The 21,550-nt window shown below is 39.0% G+C and overlaps 1 protein-coding gene across 1 annotated transcript; it reads right to left on the bottom strand.

Moving 5' to 3' along the window:
- Window positions 1–10,717: 10,717 nt before the first annotated feature.
- LOC120427903 (uncharacterized) lies at window positions 10,718–14,549 on the bottom strand. Its single transcript, XM_039592844.2, has 3 exons — window positions 13,702–14,549; window positions 12,992–13,641; window positions 10,718–12,929 (listed from the first exon to the last, which is right to left on the bottom strand). Exons 1-3 carry the CDS (start codon window positions 14,255–14,257, stop codon window positions 11,145–11,147), a joined length of 2,991 nt encoding a protein of 996 aa, XP_039448778.1. The 5' UTR covers window positions 14,258–14,549; the 3' UTR covers window positions 10,718–11,144.
- Between the last annotated feature and the right edge of the window lie 7,001 nt (window positions 14,550–21,550).

Below are 21,550 nucleotides of genomic sequence, written 5' to 3'. Positions count from 1 at the left end.
ATTAACCGATTATCTTAATGTTTTCTATTTCAATCTAAAAGTGTTTATCCTTGCAAACTATGTTGATATCGTTGCAAATTATCATTGAACAAATCTCAGAATTTAAGTACCGAAAAAGAATTAATAAAAAATATATGAAAAATAATTATAGGACTTTAATTCATTTATAAAATGTGATTCAACCGGTATGAATTTTGTCATAATGTAAATGTCTCACGCCAATATGACGCAAGGTGACTATCATTGAAAATCAATGAACCTAAAAAAATCTTATTGGAAAGGTAGTTCAAGGGGTCCTTTTGAAATATCAGTGACCTAGGAAATATTTTACCTGAGGATTTTTGTGTTTTTTATTTTTTATTTTAAGGTTTTTCATATATTTTGATGGAGGCGCACGATCGTTTATAAAGCTTCGTTCTAGGTGAAGATTCATGATTTATTGCGCGTCTTCTTTGAAATATATAGGAAATTTAAAATTAATTGAAAAAATCCTTCCTCTAGGATATTTTTAAGGTCACGGATATTTGAAAAAGACCCCTTCCACGAAGAAAAAATATAGGTACAATAGTTTACAATAATAATCTCCTTCAGAGAAGGCGTGATGTCCATGTACTTCTTAATAAAAAAACAATGAAGCTTTAAAAATAGTTTCGTTTAAATTTGGTATTAAAAAACCAAGTTGACTTTGATAGTCACTGTGGTTCTTATAAATGTTAGCCTACAAGTGAGCAAATTGAAATTATGATTATGATGATCGATTGATCATTAAGGCTAGGTTTCTTTTCATGAGTATTAAAAAAAACAATTAAATATTTAAATTCATCAGCCTTTAATAAACTAAACGTAAATTTGAAGTTAAGTTAATGAATAAAAAAATACTTAAAAATGCCTTCAAATCTGGAGATATTTTTTGATTTATGGTATAATAACGTATAAAACTTATAACCTAGAAACTTTTTTTCCATGTTTTGATTCGAATTTTCTTTCCTTGAGAAAAACATGAAACTAAGAGAGTATTTAAATAATCGTATTTATCATTGTTTTCAAAATAATAGTTAACTAACTTTTGAAATATTGAAAAATACGTGGAGTCGGAGTCGGAGTCGGAGCCAACAATTTATTGAAAGCTGGAGTCGGAGTCGGCTAAAGTTGGCAGGCCGGAGTCGGAGTCGGTTGGAGTTGAAAGCCGGAGCCCAGAAAGCCGGAGTCGGAGTTGGAGTCGGAGTCGTTTGAAACATGACCCGACTCCACAGCCCTGGTGTTAAGAATGTATAAAAAGTTCACTTTATAGCACAAAAAGTTCCTCAAGTACGAAAAATAAAAGGGCACATTTGAATCTTTTTTTTTTTTTTGGTTGGCAGTGAACAGTGCCCTTTTGTGTTTTTGATTTTATTTAACAAGAAATTGTTCGCTTTCATTCTAATTCTTGGAGGACATGTAGGGAGTTTACTTATGAATGGAATAGTGGAAAAACTCCCAATGTTTACTTTTTGGTTTTGTGCTCTAATGAAATGTTTCGCTCGATTAGATGACTTACTCAGAATGCCGAAAAAACGTAATTTTCCTAAAAAAAATATGAAATTGGTTTCAAAAATCTGCCATTTTTCGGTACACAACTGTAAAAAAAATGTTGGCACATGTCATTTTATGGGAAAATTAATGTATTTTTCGAAAATACAATATCCCAACAGGGTAATTTTTTCATAATTTTGGTTTTTTCTAACATTGCAGGGTTAGTTTCTAGAGTGTTACAATGTTATACATTGTTTAAACGTAAAGGATTTGCTTGTAACTATCACAAGTCATCCCAACTTTTCGAAAAAAATTTTTTGAAGGAATAGGGGAAATTCTCGTATGTTTGGCAGGTTAAGCACTCGCACTTAACTCCATCCAAGTTGCTGATTTTCACTATTCAAACAACTGATTTTGCAAAACTTTTGATAGAAACTTGCTTGCTCACTTCTTATTGAGCTATTTATCACTCGATTTCAGTTGAAAACGCTATTTATTAGATTTAATTGAATGTCAAAATTCTGACCTGCTAACATTAGAGGCACGCTGAAATTAGATGCTGTTCCCCTAACTATTTTTGTTTCCCTTTGTTATGTCGTTTGTGTCTGTCACCGGTGACCTTGAACAGCCATGATCAACGACGGCTAACTTTTTCTAAACTTTTTTCCGTAACAGCTATGCTTATACATCATTTTTTTTTTTGATAATTGTCTGTTCTTCAACTATGTTGAACATAACTATACTCTGAAAAAAATCCCACCAAGATAGAAAAAAACACGAAATTTTCAAAAGAAATTTTTTGTTCTAAATGAAAACTTAACCCTTTAAGGTTTAAGCAAATTCAAAAAGGTAAATTGAATGAAATTTTCCATAAAATGGCACGTTTACATTTGAGTAACGAAAAATGGCAGAATGTTTTTGTTTTTATTTTTTGTCCCTTTAGGATAAAGTTTCACGCAATTCAAAGAGGTTTTGTGTGAGTTGGCGGTGAATTATTCTTTGTCATTTTTTAAAATGAATATGAATTTTGTTTGATTCAAGTAATTTTCTTAATTTATAAGATGATTTTTTTTTCAAAATTAGGCCGTTACAATTTTTTTAATAAGTTTAACAGTCTGGAATCATTTTTTTCAAAAACTTATTTAGAGATACGCCGCTTCAAATATTAGTCTACAAAAGGTGAGGTCAGCGTGCCGCGAAAAAAAAGTTTCCCATGCAAATTTTGAGTATCGCATTTAATGGGCCGACTCCGACGAGGCCCATTAGCCATCTGTCGGTGAATACACGACAAAATACGTGAAAACGTGACATACACTGTGAAAAATATTTGCAACGGCCTTATTCGACTAAAAAAAACCGAAAATAAAATTTTTCCACTTCGTCAAAATGAGAAATGTATACAATACTAGATTTAATTGCAACAAATGTAAATAAGCATTCTAAATTTAAATTTCTCACATATTTTACTTCAAATTGAAGTTTTACAAAACAATAAAAGGAGAAAGATTTCTCGGTTGATAATCAACTTATTTGATAATAGTTATATTTTTCAGAAGAAAAATACATGGGATGAAGATTTTGTTTTTTTGCTTGTTGCAATATTTTCAAATTTAAAATCGATAAAAGATGAGTCCAAAAGTGTTCTCAGTTGACAAAGAATAACCCTTTTTGTATTTTAATTTTTGGAAATCTGAAGTTGGTTAAAAGGATTGACAATACACATCATTTGAAGGGTTCGCGGTATGTATCAAATTTTACAAAATATATATAGATTTTCAAGATGACTATTAAACTTCTCTAGCACGTGCCGACACGACCTAAGCACACACGTGCGTGCCCCTGTGTTTGCACATGTACGTGTGTGACGAGCGACAAAACGCTTTGCAAGTGTGTGTGTGTGTAGTGTATACATACGGCGAAATTTATTGTTATCCTTTAGTCGTCGTACATGCCGCGATGTTCAACATCACATCAAGCTCCACAAATTTCTCCAAAATAATGCTCGAGAGTCGAGTTGCTTACATATGGATTCAGCAGAACCTGTTGTGTAAAAAGCTTGACAAGGAGGGAAGGGAGCCATAGGAATGACAAACAGGGACATTTATGGTCGTGAGCTATGTCGACTTTGGATCATAAAAGCTTGGCTTCCAGCTGGCTTGGTAAATGTTTGGGTTTTGCTTGGTGAAATATGACGGTTGGGAGCTTGACCTGACAGGAAGTAAGTGTACTCATATTTTGGAGGATTATTTTTTGTTGCACTTTTTGTTGATTGAATTTAGAACTAACGAGATTTAATCGTTCTTTTCAACATTTAATTAAGGCAATTATTTAATATAAAAATCTCGATTTTTCAATGAATTATTTACAATCACCTTAAAAAAATACAAATCCAGCACTGTTTATGACTTTTTATCCAACGTGTGAACTCTTGGTGTGGGTGTCTCAATTAGTGCAAACGGCACGTGTCCGGGACGTGACCGAAATTCGAATTTCATTATCATGCGCGAGCTTAGTTTTCTTTGTCGACACCTCCACAGCCGGCTTATTATTAGGTACTTTGTGTTTCCCTAACCATCAGCAATTAACCCAACATATCGCATTCAGCACATCGCGTCCCAGTCAGCCAACAACTCCAAACTCGGAAAAGGACAATGTCGTTGTCGGTTGCGTCCGGGAATTGGTTCAATGACACCCCTTGGCTCAGCAATGGCACAATTACGACTAGGCCGGGAACTGCATTCACAATTATTGTTTATCCTTATAAGTGACGAATTGAAATCAGCATGTATGCCTTAACTTAGGAACGTGATTCGTTAATGTAATTGAAACATTGATCACAAAAAACTACGATAATTTTACTACGAAGTATTCTTCATAGACTTGACTTGTCGACTTTGTTAGTTGTATAGATGACAGACAAATGATCCAAAACCTTTAAACAAAACAATTCATAACCTTCAACCACTAAAATGTGTTTTTTCCTGCTCCGGTTGCATGTTCCAGCAACATAAACAAAATGCAATTCGTGTGACACACGGTGTATTGTAACAGTTTAACACTCTCGACACGGAATTGATACCAACCACACACCGTCAAAACAAACACTGTCACGCAAGCCCCCAAACACGACACCACCGCGCGGGAGAGTGCCATCAAGGCTAAATCACCTTCACCTTCCATTTTTAGGTGCAAAGCTCGATAAAAGCTCCCCGGACACGAACAGTCAAGTCAACCACTCAATTGTCTGCTAATTAACCTCCAATTAAGTTGAGCGCAACACCTTTTGTTTTCGGTGACAAGCCACCTGCCAACCCCCTCTCACCTCCCCCAAGTAGATTGTTTGAAATAATTAGGAAAGTGTGATTTATGCTTTCGGACCATCATCAGCAAGGACGAATCGTCGAGGGAAAAGCTTTGGCCAACCGACCTTCGACCTTCGAGGGGTTTTGTGGGAAGTTTCTCAAAATAAAACTAATTGCCCCGAGAGGAGGTTCGTTGTTTGAATAAATTATATTCCTCGCGCCGAGTTCATTTCATTTATTATTTCTCCATTTTGGGTATTTTTGCTTCTTTTACAGGGCATCCTCGTTTACGTGCTTCTACTTAGTGTGGCTTGTTCTACAGGTTGAATCATGATAACGCGCTACTCAAGTGTTTTTTACAGAGTTTTCAATTTTTATTCGCTACAATTCGTTGTTCAAATATAATTTCAAGGTGTGGGTTACAGTTTTTATACATTGGGTGATACTACTTCACTAACTTTCCAACTTTATTTAAGGCTACGTAACGTTACAATGTCAATTGCAGTTGATGCAGCATTCTAGAGAGGACTGCTTCGTTGTTTTACTAATCTCTAATATATCTGGTGCAAGGTGCTGGATATTCTTGGGTTGTCTATTGCAAAACTGTTTTTTAGTTTAATATTTATATGGACTCCATATTCACTGCGCAGCGTTGTGATGAAATTGGGATAGCTAATTAAATAAGCCGTTATTTAAAACAAAAGTAATTTTATGTCATTCAAGGTCATAATTTTGAATCAAAGGCTCTGATTTATCAAAACATAACAAATTTATAATTTTAATGTAATGAGAAAATTATAAATGGTTTCACTATTTCTTTTATATTTATTTCAGCGACTGCAAGTGTTTCATGCCCGAAATCTCATTTCCCAACCTTCACCAACCCTTCTTTCAGACGCAAAATTTTCATAAGAAAAATTGCCTCTATTTCGTGTTTACACAATACCGTGTGACATGCTCTTTTTCTCTCTCATTCCCGTATTCACAATCATTCCTACCTCAACAGAGCTTAGCCACAAAATCTGCCACAAACAAAATTTTCCAATGCAATGTAACGGGACGTAATGCCTGGTCGGTTCTCAACACACTTCTCGCGTTCTTCCATTGTGGTTTTCTGAGACACGACAAAATCTTTGGCGAGTGTTCGTGCACGAGGAAAAGATAGACAGTGATAGAAAGAGAATGCTCTTGCTAGCAATCACGATATAAAAGAAGAGAACTCACAAGCTATAGTAACGGTCGCTATACCTTGTGATATTTTGATACAAGAATCATCAAATGATAGCTTTTATCTATCACACATTTGATTTTTTAAAAAGCATTTTGGAAAAAGTTTCCAAATATAAAAAAATGCATATCAGATTTATAACTAAATAATATTTTTTAATGATATTGTTCTTGGGATTATTCTACGCCATTCAGGTAGTGTATATTTTATTTTTCAATATATGTTAAATTTAAATATAAAAAAGTGCATTTAATGTAAGACAAATAAGAAAACATATGAAATATAAAAAAATAAGATTTGGATTATAAATTATTTTTTTCATGCAATTGATTTATCATACCATACATCTCGAAATCAAATTTTATTTGCATTTCGCAAAATTTTATATTTTTTGGAATTATCAATAAATATTTAATATTGCTATTAATGAAGTTATAAATGTCTCAACCGGTGGAATTTAGGAAAGCAAACAAAATTGTATTACTTTTATTATACTGATTCTAGTTGTGATGGATTTGATGATGTGCTTCCGTTTGGAGATATTTTAGCAAATTAAATTTCTAAAATGTCAATAAAAATAAAATAGCTGAATCATAAATTCTACTGATGGACATTCTTTTGAATATCCCAAAAGTAATAACTTTTTTTTAATAAACAATTTTTGCCAAGCGTTTTATTTTGAATCTTAAACCACTGCTAACTTTTAGTTACTTTTTTGTTCTTAATTATGATAAAAGAACTCATTTTTACGTATATTTTGAGCAGTTTTTAGAGTACCGTGATATTGCCGTGAAATTCCAATGTTTTATAATAGTCGTGCCGCAAAATTTCGATTTTTTTGCCGTGAAAAATCACTAGCCATTCTAACACCTAAAAGGCCTCCATAAGGAGGTATTAGACTATGACAAACACACTCGCACTTCGTCGCCGTTATGCTAACTTGTCGTACGTGTATTTTGGGCCAAATAGAGTTAAGAACGCCATTTTGTGCAGCCCACAATGCCTCATCTTTTGACCTTCACAGATCCCCAAAATTTGATTTCAATCCTATTCATATAAAAGAAGTGGTTTATGCACGATTCTTTAGGTAAAATCACCTTAGTTAGAAACTAAACCTAAAGTCGTTTAATTTAATTTAAAACATAGACATAGACAAATTATCTATCTTGGAGCGACATCGGCGTTATCGGCCTGATTGAGCAAATCGCATATCAACCGATCAGAGTGAGAGAAAGAGAGCAGAAAAGAGAATCTTCAGCAGCGATTGGTGTAATAATGACAAACGGTATGAATCAGATCAGATTTGCATCGCATCCGATTTGTGCTGGCGAGTCAAGAGGGAGAATTTTTAGCAATCATTACATGCATAAAGCAAGAAAAGTCTATTGACGTAGACTTACGTCTTTGTCGAAGGTACTGGGGTGTCATTCCAAAAAACCCGGGCCGAAGGCCCTGGATTACTGCGTCATCCGTCAAACGCTTATATCTTCCTTCCCTCTAATCGAATCGACACGATTTATGTGCCATTCGATTCGAAAATTATTCAGCAATTTGCTATAAAACTTTCATTGTTGGCAAAATAGTTTAACTATTGAAACAATTGAATGTTTTAAAATGTTTTCAAAATGCACAGATTTTGCAAGCAAAATGAGCGCTTCCCACTCACGGACGGGAATGTCAAGTACCTATTTTGAGGGGAAAATCATCCGAGCAACGCGACCGAGTGTCGGTCGCGAAAAAGGAGGGGAAGTAGCGGACCGAAAGGCTATATAAGAACGCGCGCCAGAGCCCATTCTATCATTCACGTCTCAGACGTCGGACCGGCAGCAGCAGCAGCAGCAGGAAAGCTCAGCCCAGAGCAGCAGCAGCAGGAGAGACCAGAGCAGCAGCAGCAGGAGAGAGGGACCAGAACTGGAAAAGAAGCGCGCATCGCCTTCTCGACGTCACCGTCAGCCAGTTGCCTCTCGATGGCCGGACCGTTTGGATCTTTCGTGGTTGCCGTGGTTCGGAGTTGCCTCACTCCCCGTCCCTCGTCCCACCCGGGACGAGGCATCAACGAGATGAGGCGCGCGCCTGCTGCCTTCCGCTGAAGAGCCTCTCGTGGGTCAAGCCGTGGTTGTGAAACAACAACTAGCTCGTCGCATTCGCGGCGAGCGTTTCTGAAAGAATTGCGTCGTGTCCAATTCCAAACTGTTGAAAGAGTTGCCCTCATCCCTCGTTCCACCCGGGACGAGGCAGCGAGCTAATTTGAATTTAAATTTCAGGAACAAATTTTGGTCAGGGGGGGGGGGCGACGGAATGCACAGCTTTCTGAGGCTGCTCTCGCCCCCAACCCCTCCCCCCATTCGGCTCGCTAAAATTCCTTCGTCTCTTTCTTTTCTCTCTTTGCCGTTCGAATGGGTGTTCCGTCCAATTAGGGGTCGGCACGGGTCTTGGCACTAAGGGTGTGTAAGTTCTGTTGGGTTGGGGAGTTTGGCTCTAAGAGCAAGAGATCAACCCAGATTTAAAACCAGCAAGTTTGCAAGAGTAACAAATCTGGGAAGATCTCTTGCTCTTAGGCTTGGCTCCCTCAGCGTTCGCCAGTCTGTCGTGTTCGGGGGTTCAGCGTTTGAAATTCGGTTGTGCGTCTTGAAGGGTCGTCCAAAAGCGCAAATTCAAAAGTAAGTTGGTAGAGTAGTCGTCCATAAACGTTTGGGTGGGTTGAAAGTGGTCTAAGGATGTTGTCAACTTGGGATTGTAAGTTGTCTATAAATGATTTCCTCCCGGGTTGCAAGTTGTCTAAGGATTTTGTCACCTTGGGTTTGTAAGTTGTCTATAAATGGTTTCCTCCAGTGTTGTAAGTCGTCCAAGGCGTTTGTTTTCTTGGGATGCCAGGGCGTAGAACTTTATAACCATTCATAACTTAATCTTCTTTTCAGAAATTCAATAATCTTCAACTTTTCTTTCAGAAATTTGATCCTTTTTAGGACCACCCAAAACAATCACGAAAGAGTTAGCCTTGATCAATTCTGAACACTTAATCCTAATCAGGGGAACATAAATTCTATCATGCCAAGCAGTGCAACACACCTCGAATAGTGGATCTGAGGACGGAACAGCAAAGGCTGAATAATCAGCAACTTGTAACGCACAGCGATATTTTGGAGGAGTTTCTGGATTCGACGGACCATAGCTCCAGTCTTATCAGTTTCAACGTTGAAAGTTTAAACGCTCATCATTTGGATGTTTCGACTGATTTCTTGCTCACCAAAGTCGATTTCCTGGCATTGAGTGAAACTTGGTTGAACAATTGTTCTAATGTGGGCATTGAGGGGTACCATTGTATCGCTGAGTTTAAACGTGCCAATGTAAGGGCCGGGGGGGTTGCAATTTTCCATAAAAATTCGTCTTCTTCGACGGCCATGCCTCACGATCTTGAGCAGTTAAGTGAGGAACATGATCCAATTTTACTCGAGGCTGATTCGTTTGGGGATATTTGTGCCACAACAGTTTCAGAAAATGGGATTCAAACACTGTTTGTTGTTGTGTATATTTCGCCAAGTGCAACATACAAACAGAAAATTTCTTTCTTGATCCGGAATTTGTTCTGGTATGCAAAGCAGGACATCCGGATTGTTGTGTCTGGGGATTTTAACATTGATATCCTCAAACCGGAAAATTTGTAATTTGTTGATTTTATGAAAGAATACCTCAAGCTTGATCTGCTTTCCGATCCTTTACAGACAACGACATTTGGGCGCACATGCCTTGACCTTGTTTTTGGTAGAAATGTTCTAACACAGTCACGAAGGTATGTTTCGTATTTTAGTTATCATCGGCCGATTTTGACTTTGGTTGATACACCAGCCTAATTTAAATTTCGCACCACAATCATTCGCAAATACTACACGCTTTCCTAAACAACTTTGTCGGTTTCGCATCCATCAACAACGCTAGCACCTGCAGCATCCACCGCGGCCTATCACCCATCTGGACAGAACATCTCCCGGTTGCAGCCTGATGCCAAGACCGAGCCTTGCGACCAACGCCACCATCCAACTCTAATCGGTCCTTTTTAGGGCCACCAATTTTCCCACGAAAGAGTTCTGCTTGTTCATCATTCCCACCAAACACTACATACAATTTGAAAGAAAACCACCCCGAAATAACGCCCTTAGCTGAATTCCATCTCCCATTCATGATCATATTCCGTAAATCTATTTAAAGAATATAGCTAATTCTTCAAATTAATATATGGAAAACCCACATGTCCACATATCTAAATTTTACGTAAGTATACGCCATTCCGGTTATGTCTGTGACATAACTACTTTGACTTTTTTTCCTAAAACAATAATGGCTTAAAACGACCGCCTGAACATGCGGAAAATCAACATTAAGGCAAAAAGTAGGACAGAATATTCATGAAATCTAATTTATTTAAAAAGAGACGCGAATGCTGGTGGGATTATTTGGAACACTAACAATCTGAATGCATACCAGTTTGGAAAGAATTGCATTAAGTTCAATCAGATCGGCCACCAGATGCAGTCTGCATTAATAATATCTGCCAATCGCAACTGCTGCGTCAAATTATCGCCATCAACCACATTATCTCCACCGCATTCTACATAAATCCCAAAAAAATGAATTCAATTTTCCAGGACAGTAACGTCCCAACCAGTGCGAACCTCCCCGCAACATAATTGAAATGGCAAATAATGCCCCTCCTCACTCGAAACCCCTTACATCCGAGTTAATCCTAATTACTCGATCCCTCATTCTGGTCGTGGATAGCCACACGTGGCCGCATACCTGTCAAGGCCGGCCAACGCGCCGTGATGCTATTCGGCAACCCAAATCAACTTCGGCCGCGTGTATGCAAATTAGGACTTTTGGAATTTTGCGCTCCGCAGCGTCACACGCGCGCAGCAAATATGGAGATTGAATTACAAATTGGGTTTTCTCTTTTTATATGTACACCGGACCGGGCCGGGAGACATTTCATTGAGCTACTGAACTAATTTCACACCAATTACGTGATTTGCGAACCTTAATGCGATCGGCACTGGGTAATACTAACAACTAATGTAACAACTTAAGTGCGTAAAAAGAAAGGCAGTTTAGACGAACGGTCCCGAGTAGTAGACGCGCTTCTTGCGGGGCAGGATGATCGGCTTGGAGCAGAGGCCGGAATCGTCCAGGAAGTGCTCGTAGTTCCCGTTGGCGGCGTCCGTCGCGGCCGCGCTGATCTTCTCGATCTTGGGCGTTTCGTTGAGCGCCATCAGCTCCTTGAAGGAGAGGCTGTTGTACGGGATCTTGCCGTTCTTGAGTGGGGTCGTGGGCGGGCTGGTCTTCTGCTGGATGATGTCCGGAGGTTGCACGAGCGGGGCCAGCGTTTTGTACGCCTCGTCCAGGTTGTACTCGACGTTTTCGAGGTCACTGCCGCTGGCTTCGGAGCTGTGCCCGTTGGCGGAGTCTTCTTCGAGTTTGTCGTCGGTTTCTAGCGGTGGTTCGTCGCCCGGTGGCACCGGATCCGCCTCGATGATGATGTCGGGCTGGTTGTTAGACTTGCCGTACTCGGCGTCCAAATTATACCAATCAAACTCCGCTTGAATGGGTAATTTGCTGTCTTCGGCGATGATGACCGGTGTCGGCTTCTTGAGTGGCGATGTTTTGGTGGGGGAGTGGCCATTTTGCGAGCTGGGTGACCTTAGATTTGGTATGAACGTGCCCGTCTTGCTGGGGCTGCCCGGCACGAGCGAGTTCAAGTTGCCCGACGAGTTCAGGCTTGTACTGAGAGGTTTCAGCTGCAGGTTTGACTTGAGGGCGAGTGGTCGAGCTGGCTTGGGTAGTGAACCGTTGATCTTGGCGTTCAAGCTGATGTTCGAAACCGATCCGGAGTTCATTTTGCTGAGGAAACTCATCTTATCAACCGGTTTCAGCTTGGACTGGAAACCGAGCGTTGGGATATTGCTAGCATTCCGGAAGCCCATTCCAAGATCCTTCACCGGCACGTGCTTCTTGGAGGCGTTCCTAATCGCTGGGGATTGCTTGTTGATCTCGGCAATGATCTCCGACAGCTGCTCTCGAAACTCGCCGTCTTTCTTCGTCGGCGTAACCTTAACCGGCGTTCCCCCATTCGACTTGGTGATGTAATTGTCCTGACTGATGAACTTCCCTCCGCTTTCCTTCTTCGGCGGAACGATCTCCGCCACGTTCGGCAGCTTCGGCACATCGGCAAACGACTCTTCCGGATCGGCACTCTTCTTGCTTTCCACGTCCTCCTCCATCTCCTCGTCGACCACCGAGTAGTCATCCTCGCACGCCTCCTTGTGGATCTCCGCCACGATCTGAACACACTTGACCGAGTCCTGAATCTCGCTGATCGAGCAGTAGTCTGGTTCGGACTCGGCGATATCGCTGGCACAACTCTTCGCCACGGACGTCTTGTTGATTTGTACCAGTCGCTGCTGCTTCGAGATTTGCTGCAGTTTTAGCAGATTCGCCGGCTTTGGTGGCAGTGCCGGTGGTACCTTGCGCTTCTCCGCCGCGGCCAGCTCCCGCTCGCGATCCTCCGAACCGAGCTTCGATTCCATGTCCACGTAATAGTTCGAGTATGAGTTCTGCTCCGAGCCAATTGGTTCGTACTCGTTGCTGTAGATGCTCTGGATCTCGTACGTTGGTGAGCCCTTGTCGTCCTTACGAGGCGCCGGCGATGGCTGCAGGTTGATCCGAGGAACCTGCACCATGCTGTTCTGGGTGGAAAAGTGGACCCGCTTTGAGCGTACCGCGGAAGGTTCCTTCGGCGGTTCCTGCGCCTTGATGTACAAATCGTCCTCGGCGTTGCTGGACGACGGGTCTTTGTTGGTCTCTCCAAAGCCATCCATCGATTGCTGGAGAAGTATCTAAAACAAAAAAGAATCGATCAATCTAGGTCCCATAAATCAAAACGTACAAATCCACCCACCTGGTTCACACATTCCAGCACCGGATTGACCGCCGCGTTGCTGTACGGCTTCCCCAGCGCCGTGTCCGAGTCCTCCATGTCGCTCGCACTCGCGTACCAGTCGTCATTCGTCTCGATCGTCTGCTTCATCTCCATCCCCTCGGTGTACTTCCGCGTGTTGTACTCCCCGTCTTCCCCATCCGTCCGCGCCCCGTCCGTCTCCGTCCCGTCCTCCAGAATCCTCGGACAGGGCGCCCCCTTTATCCCGTGCATCGAGTCCATCCGGTTCGAATAGCTCGGCTCCACCACGTCGTAGTTATTCCCGCCCTCCTTGTTCTCCTTATCGCTCTCATAATTCTCGTAAATCACAATTTTAGGCACATTCGTATTTGGTTCGATGTTTTCGTAAGTTTCGTTGCACTCGGCGCCACCACCAGCCATCCCGTCAATCGGAGGCTTTCCGCTGCCGACACCCATATTGCTGACGCTACTCGCCGTACTCTTGAAGCTGCACTGCCGCGATGGCCGCGAGTAGCCCTGGTAGGAGCGCTTGCTGGTGTACTTGCGGCTCCGTCGCGCGTCCTTGAACGAGTTGGCGCGCAGCACGTACAGCGACGAGTCCTGGTCCTCGCTCGACGAGGCGTACTCGACGCTGTTCAGCGAGAGGTTCTCTGAAAGAAGAGCAGGTATCAAGTTATTCCCTCCACAAACTAAATCACCTTAACTCTTACCCGTATTCACACTCTCCCGACCATCCTCCCGGTACTCCGCCGTCTGCGTTCCACTGCAGCGGAACTCCACCCCGTAGTAGTTCTTGCGACACCGCGGACAAAACTGCGCCACCTCGGGCAGCTCACCGCCGTCCCCACTGTCCTCGCCCAGCTTCCGCTTCATCCGGTTGATCGTGTCGCTCTGCCGGTTGATGACGTCATCCTTCTCGTGCAGCTGCTGCCGGATGGCTTTGTGTTCGCTCTGGAGTCGCGCCTCGAAGTAGATCAGCGCCTTCAGTATCCGCGACAGCTGATCGTCCCGGAAGCGACGCTCCCACTCGAGCTCCTTGCTGACTAGCTTCAGGTGGTTCTTGGTGCTGATGACCCCGTCCAGGGCGTTGACGCCGCCGGCGGCGGCAGTAGTTCGACGTTTCTTGCCACCGATTCCGGCCGGAAGGGTTGCCGAGGAGCCCGCCTTCAGCTGTACGATTACGCTGCTGCGATCGTCCCCGTCCGAGCTGGTTTGGTCAGGGATGCGGAGCAGCTCCGTCGTGGTTGAATAGTTGTCGTCGTTCATCGTGTCGGAGGACGTGGTGGCCGTTCCATTCGTTACCTGTGTGAGGAAGAAGAAACAAACGAATGATCAGTAGATTGCCGAGCGAGGTGAACTACATGCAGGTAGGTAGCACATAACTATTCTAGGAAGTAACGGATACCGTACGGCTTTTGTTCAATGAATCAATATGCGAAGAATTCTCTGCAAAATCTGATGTTAGAATTGGATATTTTTTTATTTCTTTATGTGTGTGAATAGTTAATAACATGGAGCGCAACGAATGACCAAGAAGATTAAAGCTGCCAGAAATAAATGAAATAATTGTGTCAGTTTGAACTTTTAAATTTATCTGACTCTTTATCCATTTAATTTCATCATTTTGTATAATATAGCATAGCATTGGTGTCTACCCATAGATGCTACTTCGTTATTGACCAGGACCCCCAAAAATTGCTCCGTGGACCACATATGAAACCATTCACCCCTTCGCAATTTTTCAAAGGTCTCTATCATGCTGATCAATACCGACGCCGGCCAAAACCAGTGGTAAGACACGGGGAAGTGGATGGGAATGTTAGTCCGATACTTGAGTGACTGAGACCGATAAATCGGCTGCGTCTTCGACAAAGTATCACATGAGTTTTGATGGGTTAGTAAGATGGGTATGAGGTCAGGATTCACTGTGGTAGGTAATGCGACCATAAGACTATGACTATTTCACCGTGGAAACTTAACAAATTATATGAAAAATTAATGCACAATTAATCACTTTTCGTGCCTTCTGATCAACGAGGATATAGGAAGGGCTTTTAAAATCACAACAATTAATGTAATCTTAATTAGAGCACAAAAAATACACATTGAACATTGAAAAAAAATGGCTTTCGAGCTGCTCCACCGTCCACAATCGTTTATCGTTTTATGTCATTTTGTATAATATCTCGAAAAAAAACCAAAACAGTGACAGAACATCACCAGCCTTCTAAAAATTATAGTCTTTACCAAATTTTCAACTGCGAAGAAACCGATGTACTGGAACTACCGATTGTGATGAAATTTCAAACAAAATTCCGATTTAACGTTCTTAAAACTCATATTGCAAAACAATTTTATCATTTTTACTCTTAAATGACCATTTGTAGTACGAAATTTACATTTCAACATACTCTCAACCCTCCAATAAAATCAAAAAAAATTCCAATGTTTTTTTTATGCTATTCTACCCAAGTAACAATTTAAGTTTTAAAACGATCTAGAAGAGATTATTAAGAGTCGTTGGCCAAAAATGGTTATAAAACATTTTAGTCCTACATGCTGTATTAAACACGAGTTAAAGCTGAGTTAAGTGCAAAGTGGACTATTTTAGGAGGTTATGAAGATCAATTTTCAAGGATGTTTTAAAACGATATAATCTAGCAGATAAGTTTTAGCAATGTCTTCAAAGACTCTTGCTGAATTAAATAAATCTTGTGTAAATGATAAATGGTTTTGGAGTATCCTGGAAGACTTCTTAGCGACTGAAATAAATCAAGATATAAATGGAACAGCTCTTGAAGAAAACCAAACGTGCCTTAACTAGATCTTATTGAATTCAAAAATATTATCATCAAAACCATTCTGTCTTATGGTGTACCCTACTTGATAAACAAGTATTAGAAAATTATACAAGACAAAAATTTACAAGGAAAATGCTATATTGAAAAATAAAACATGCATAATTTAGTGAACATATCCAAAAAGTTCATGCCATTAAAAAATGATCGAATAATTTTTCAAGATGCCTCGAAAAAATACTGCTCGCCTTGTTGAATCTTTAAATAACCTACAAGATTTTCATGCCAAAATACGTTTAATTTCTGATATCTCTCAAATATTCAACATGGCTGCGATTTTTTGCCCAATTTCTTGCCTCTCAATATGGCGAAAATCGTTAAACCATTCTTTTCTTGATTAAAACCATGTTAAATGTAATTATTCTAAGCATGCTCTTGGTGGGGACTTCTGAAGAACTGTAGGACTTGTGAAAGACTTGATATTGCTTTAACCAAGGCTAAATCACACGTTGCACTGGCCGTAGCGCATGCTTGTATCGATGGTGGAAAATAGATCCGGGTAGTGAAAATTTCTGGACCAACGCGGGAAAAGGGTGGACAAAAATTTCGACTGTATAGCTAATTTTCAGGTTCACATTACTCGGACACTCAAACAACAGCAATCCTCTCCAGCTTTCTTCCGCAAAGGGGATTTAGATGAGTAGTTACCTGTTGTCTAAGAACTTTAATAATAATTGTTCCAAATTTGCATGCGCCCTTTTTGATTGTTGCTGTAGATTTGATCATAATTTTCTCTCTAAATAAATAAACACAATAATAGCTCTGTTTTTTATTCATATAACATTAACAATACTGCGGAAAAACATACTACATGACAAAACGTATTCCAAAGTGTCAATTATTTGGTTTGGCTTTATTTCGTCACATATTCTATATTTCACTTTATCATGAACATGATCATGGTTTTCGTCACTTTTTCTTTATTTCACATACACATTTACAACGTTTGTCATAGGTTTCATCCGCCACAGAAAAAATAATCACAAATAACACTTTTTATTCTCTTATTAATCGATCACCTAACCTCTAAACTGCACTGAACAAACTGAGCGTAGCAATACATGCAACAAAATATTCATGGTTTTAATTAAGCCATTTCTAAAACTGAAGAGTTTTAATCTTATCTTCAGGAAGCCGTTGTGAATTTAAAACATTCTTGAACAAATCAACTTATTCTTGGACAAGAAAATGCCGTTTTGGAAGTTGAAATAGTTAATTTGAACGCTAGTCTAGTTAATAATTAAAAAAAAAACACATTTGCTGCCTCGTTAGTTTTCATCCAATGATGGATTACGAATCAGCATAGACATTGCACAACACTAATTTTCTTCAATCCTCAGAAAAAATCACAAACTAGAGACGGCATGGTTCGACTGCTCCTTGAATAATTTTAACCGCAAACAAATCACTTTTCGCTTTAAATGGTTTTCACAGAGATAGCAACAATAATGGTAACGGAATTTTTATTTCATAATCTGTAAATTCACACAAAATGTCTCCTGCAACTGCGCTGCTGCTGCTGCTCCATGATTGAAATGTTGCTTTTGACAGCTAAAGTCCTACGGTTTTGGAACATGCAACTACTAGCACAATTGGTTTTAAGATGGTTTTATTTGAGTCACTAGAAGAATGCTTGAAAATCTTATTTAAACTAATAAATAAAACTGTTCCGACAGTCTTGAAAACCTACTAGAAAAGTTTTCAAGATATCTTGAAAGAAAAGCGATGATAGAACTTGATAGGATAATTCAAAGTTGTTATAAAACTAAACATTTTCCAAAGCTTTAATAAAACTTGTGAAGAGTATTAGGCAAATCGTTTGTTACTTGGGTAAGCAACTTTAGATTTACCAAAAAATAACTAGTTTTCTTTGTATTTTTTATTGTTTTTTTTTTTTTTTGCTGATATAGTATTGTTTATATTTTTCGAATAATAAAGCCGTTGCATAACTTATTTCAAGTTTTTGCCACTCCCCACTTTCAAAAATGCCACAAAAAATCGGGGAATAAAAAAAAATGTTGAAAATGAAAATTTTCATTGTTAAATCTTGTACTTTTTCAAATTTATTGTATAACGGTAATCAAATTCATTCAAATTCAAGTTCTTTTAGACTTTTTGCAAATTTTAAATTTTGGGACCGCAGATCGAAAATAAACAAAAGCTATATTTAGGTAATTTTATTTTCATAAGTTTAATGATATTTTGATATTTTTTAGTAGTAGTACAACTGTAAGCATTTTGTAATTCTTTTTGCTTCAAAATTAGGAAAGTTAGGCTTGATTTGATGTTTTTTGCCACAAATTTTTACAGTTGAGTAACGAAAAATTGCAGAATATTTCAAATATTTTTGTATTTTTTCGATGTAAAAAACTTTTTTTTTTCAGTATTCTAAGTACGTCATCAAACCGGGCGTATAATTTAACATTTAAATCACCTTAACACAAAATATTCAATCCATCGCTATTTCATGTTGCGAATTGAAGAAAAACACATATTTTTTCAAATGTTCTAAAATGAAAGGGGTCGTAACGCCCCTCTGGCACGAGATATCGAAAAATGGAGCTCGGATTCGTGATCAGAGACAAAAATTACCCCATAGGACAAAGTTTCACGCAAATTGAAGAATGGTCCGTCAAATTTTTTCGGTTTCGTGCCAGTTGGTGGAGAAGTACTCAATGTTTATAACTTAACTTGTTTGAAGTTATTGCAAGTTAATTAAAAATAATATGTTTATATTCTAAATTATTCATGCTCAAAGCAAACAAAATAGACAAAATAAAGAAATCAAAAATATTCAGTAACCACTTAAGTCTCTTTATAAAATTATAAAGTTTGTACTTCAAAAGATATGCTGGAAAACCATTTATTCTCAAGTCCAAAAGTTTATTAAAAGGACAATTTTTAAAACAATAACTGTAATTTTATTTATTTATAAAAAGGCTATATAGCCTAACTTATATAGTAATACTTTTCTGATGAGCACAAAAGTATGAAAATCTGGTAACCCGATCAAAGGTTATGAACACTCGAGCGGTAATTTTTCATATTTTGCCGGATCTATGATATTTTGATTAAAATGACGTCCGGATCCATCATGCGATCCTCCGTTGAAAGGATAGTCTGAAGAACTCTCTAATGAATCTAAAAGATTTTAGATCTGATAACCTTTTCAAAAGTTATGAGCACTTAAGTTGAAATTATACACTTTTTTGAAATTGAATCTCAAATACGCAAAAATGATGTTCAAAAATCCCTTATTTTAGAGATCTGACAACCTTATCAAAATTAATGAGTCATGAAACTTCAAAATCAAATCAAATTATTCGCTCTACAGCATTGCCTTGGCGTTCTCGATTGCGAGATGTCTACTCGAAACTAGGTGTCCGAGGGCTTGATTGTTGAGGCAATTGCAAACCTCTTTTTACACCTTAGCTTTCATCCACCACGGGATTCGAACTGACGACCTTTGGATTGTGAGTCCAACTGCCTACCAGCGACTCCACCGAGACAGGACCCAGGGCTAACGACCTAACCTCTAGGTTAGACCGGGGCCAACATTTACTTCCCCGTCCGACGGAAGGCGTGATCAGACAACTCTCGTCTCGGTAAATGCCACCGGGACGGTCTGGGATCGAACCCAGGCCGACTGTGTGAGAGGCAACCACGCTTACCCCTACACCACGGGTCCCGGCGTATGAAACTTGTAAAACTTATGTTTTGCAAAACCGTTGTGAAACTTCTTCTGTCATTCCGAATGACGAAACGGCTTATTTTTTCCCACCAGAAATATCAGAATCAACAAGTAATACTTAAAAGCTTAAAAGGCTTAAAATCTCTACATTTCAGCACTCAATTTGGTGCTATAAAGTTGGACTTTTAAATACTTGTATTGAAAAGTAACACTTTTCAATATCATTTTGATTGGAACGGTGGATTGACTAAACACATGAATGTTGACTTTATGAGTAACTCTAATAAGAAAAACGATTTTCCAGAGAATTGCTCCCACATTCGTTTACATTTCTTATCACTTTAAGTGCCCTGCATATCGCTATTACCCCCACACGGAGAAAAAACCGTTCCGAAAATCATGAACAATGTACCACGAAATCGGGAACAACGTGATATTCAACGAAAACGTACCATGAACACTTTCCATGAACAAAACGCAAATCGTGAACGTTTGTTCATGATGCTAAGCTTTTCTAATCCCCTATTTTTTAAGCTTAAAGCTTTTAAGCGTTTTGAAACGGTAACAGCGCCATCTGATTATCGTTCACACCACTAGCGGTGGGTAATGCAAATTTCATGCTTCCTGAATATTGTTTTCATCAAAACTTTTGTTTTACTTAAAAACAACTACAACACAAAATTAGACTTTATTCACAATATTACATGTATTACAATGCACAATCTTTTACAATAACATTCACTTAAATTTGCTTGCACCGATTCCGCTTAAATCTGCTCTCCCTCGAAGAAGATTCTCCCAGATACCACGGTCCCTCTGAGCTTGAAACGGACCAATTCCACTTTCGGCCGGTCACCGCCGTGTCCCCGGGGAAAAAAAACAACGACCTTTGGAATCTGTGAAGGCAGACCACAGCCTGCAACTCCGGAAGTTTCAGACGCTCCTGCGAGAACGACGCATCGAAAATCGATCGATTAGAAACTATTTTTTGTTCTGCAAAGAATATTCTTCATCAGCATAAAATAATCTAAAAAATGACAATTACATACCAAACACACGCAGATCTTGACCAACGGAATATAGACCGGGACCAGGACAGTGGCCAGTGTTTAAAAAACGGTCCATTTCAGCTGGACACTCGGGCACTTTGACAAGAAATCGCGTTTCAACGTGTTTTGATGACAGGCGATGACGGACGACTAAGCTTTTTTTGGGGACGTGCAGAGAAAACGAGACGCGAAAACGGGATACCGTTCAGATATTCCGCAACGATAAAAAATAAATTAAATAAAAACTTTTGATTTGTTTTATGGAATGTTTTTTTATATTTAAATACGCATACAAAAAAACAACCAAACCATTTGATCACATTAAATTAAACACAGTAAATCCTCATTGGTTTCAGACTTCTTTTCATGTTTGACATTTTGGTTTGACAAGTTCAAACCTTTATTTTCGTGGCGCGTTGGTAACACTGACACTCATGGACTCACGGACACATGGACTACACGGACTCATGTCATATAGTGAGAGATGTGTGTGTGTGTGTGTTTGTGTGTTTGTTTGTCTAAAATTCTAAAATTCTGAAATTCTAAAATTCTAAAATTCTAAAATTCTAAAATTCTAAAATTCTAAAATTCTAAAATTCTAAAATTCTAAAATTCTAAAATTCTAAAATTCTAAAATTCTAAAATTCTAAAATTCTAAAATTCTAAAATTCTAAAATTCTAAAATTCTAAAATTCTAAAATTCTAAAATTCTAAAATTCTAAAATTCTAAAATTCTAAAATTCTAAACTTCTAAAATTCTAAAATTCTAAAATTCTAAAATTCTAAAATTTTAAAATTCTAAAATTCTAAAATTCTAAAATTCTAAAATTCTAAAATTCTAAAATTCTAAAATTCTAAAATTCTAAAATTCTAAAATTCTAAAATTCTAAAATTCTAAAATTCTAAAATTCTAAAATTCTAAAATTCTAAAATTCTAAAATTCTAAAATTCTAAAATTCTA

This window comes from Culex pipiens, chromosome 2 (genome assembly GCF_016801865.2).
Source record: "Culex pipiens pallens isolate TS chromosome 2, TS_CPP_V2, whole genome shotgun sequence".
Classification (NCBI taxonomy): domain Eukaryota; kingdom Metazoa; phylum Arthropoda; class Insecta; order Diptera; family Culicidae; genus Culex; species Culex pipiens.
This window is presented reverse-complemented; position numbering and strand designations above follow the sequence as displayed.

What these genes read in the sequence shown, in the direction of transcription:
- LOC120427903 (XM_039592844.2), bottom strand. Translation starts at nt 14,257, where the DNA reads ATGAACGACGACAACTATTCAACCACGACGGAGCTGCTCCGCATCCCT. An exon ending in TCGGGAGAGTGTGAATACGG is followed by an intron (nt 13,642 to 13,701) that starts GTAAGAGTTAAG and finishes CTCTTCTTTCAG; the next exon opens with AGAACCTCTCGCTGAACAGC. An exon ending in TGCTGGAATGTGTGAACCAG is followed by an intron (nt 12,930 to 12,991) that starts GTGGGTGGATTT and finishes TTTTTGTTTTAG; the next exon opens with ATACTTCTCCAGCAATCGAT.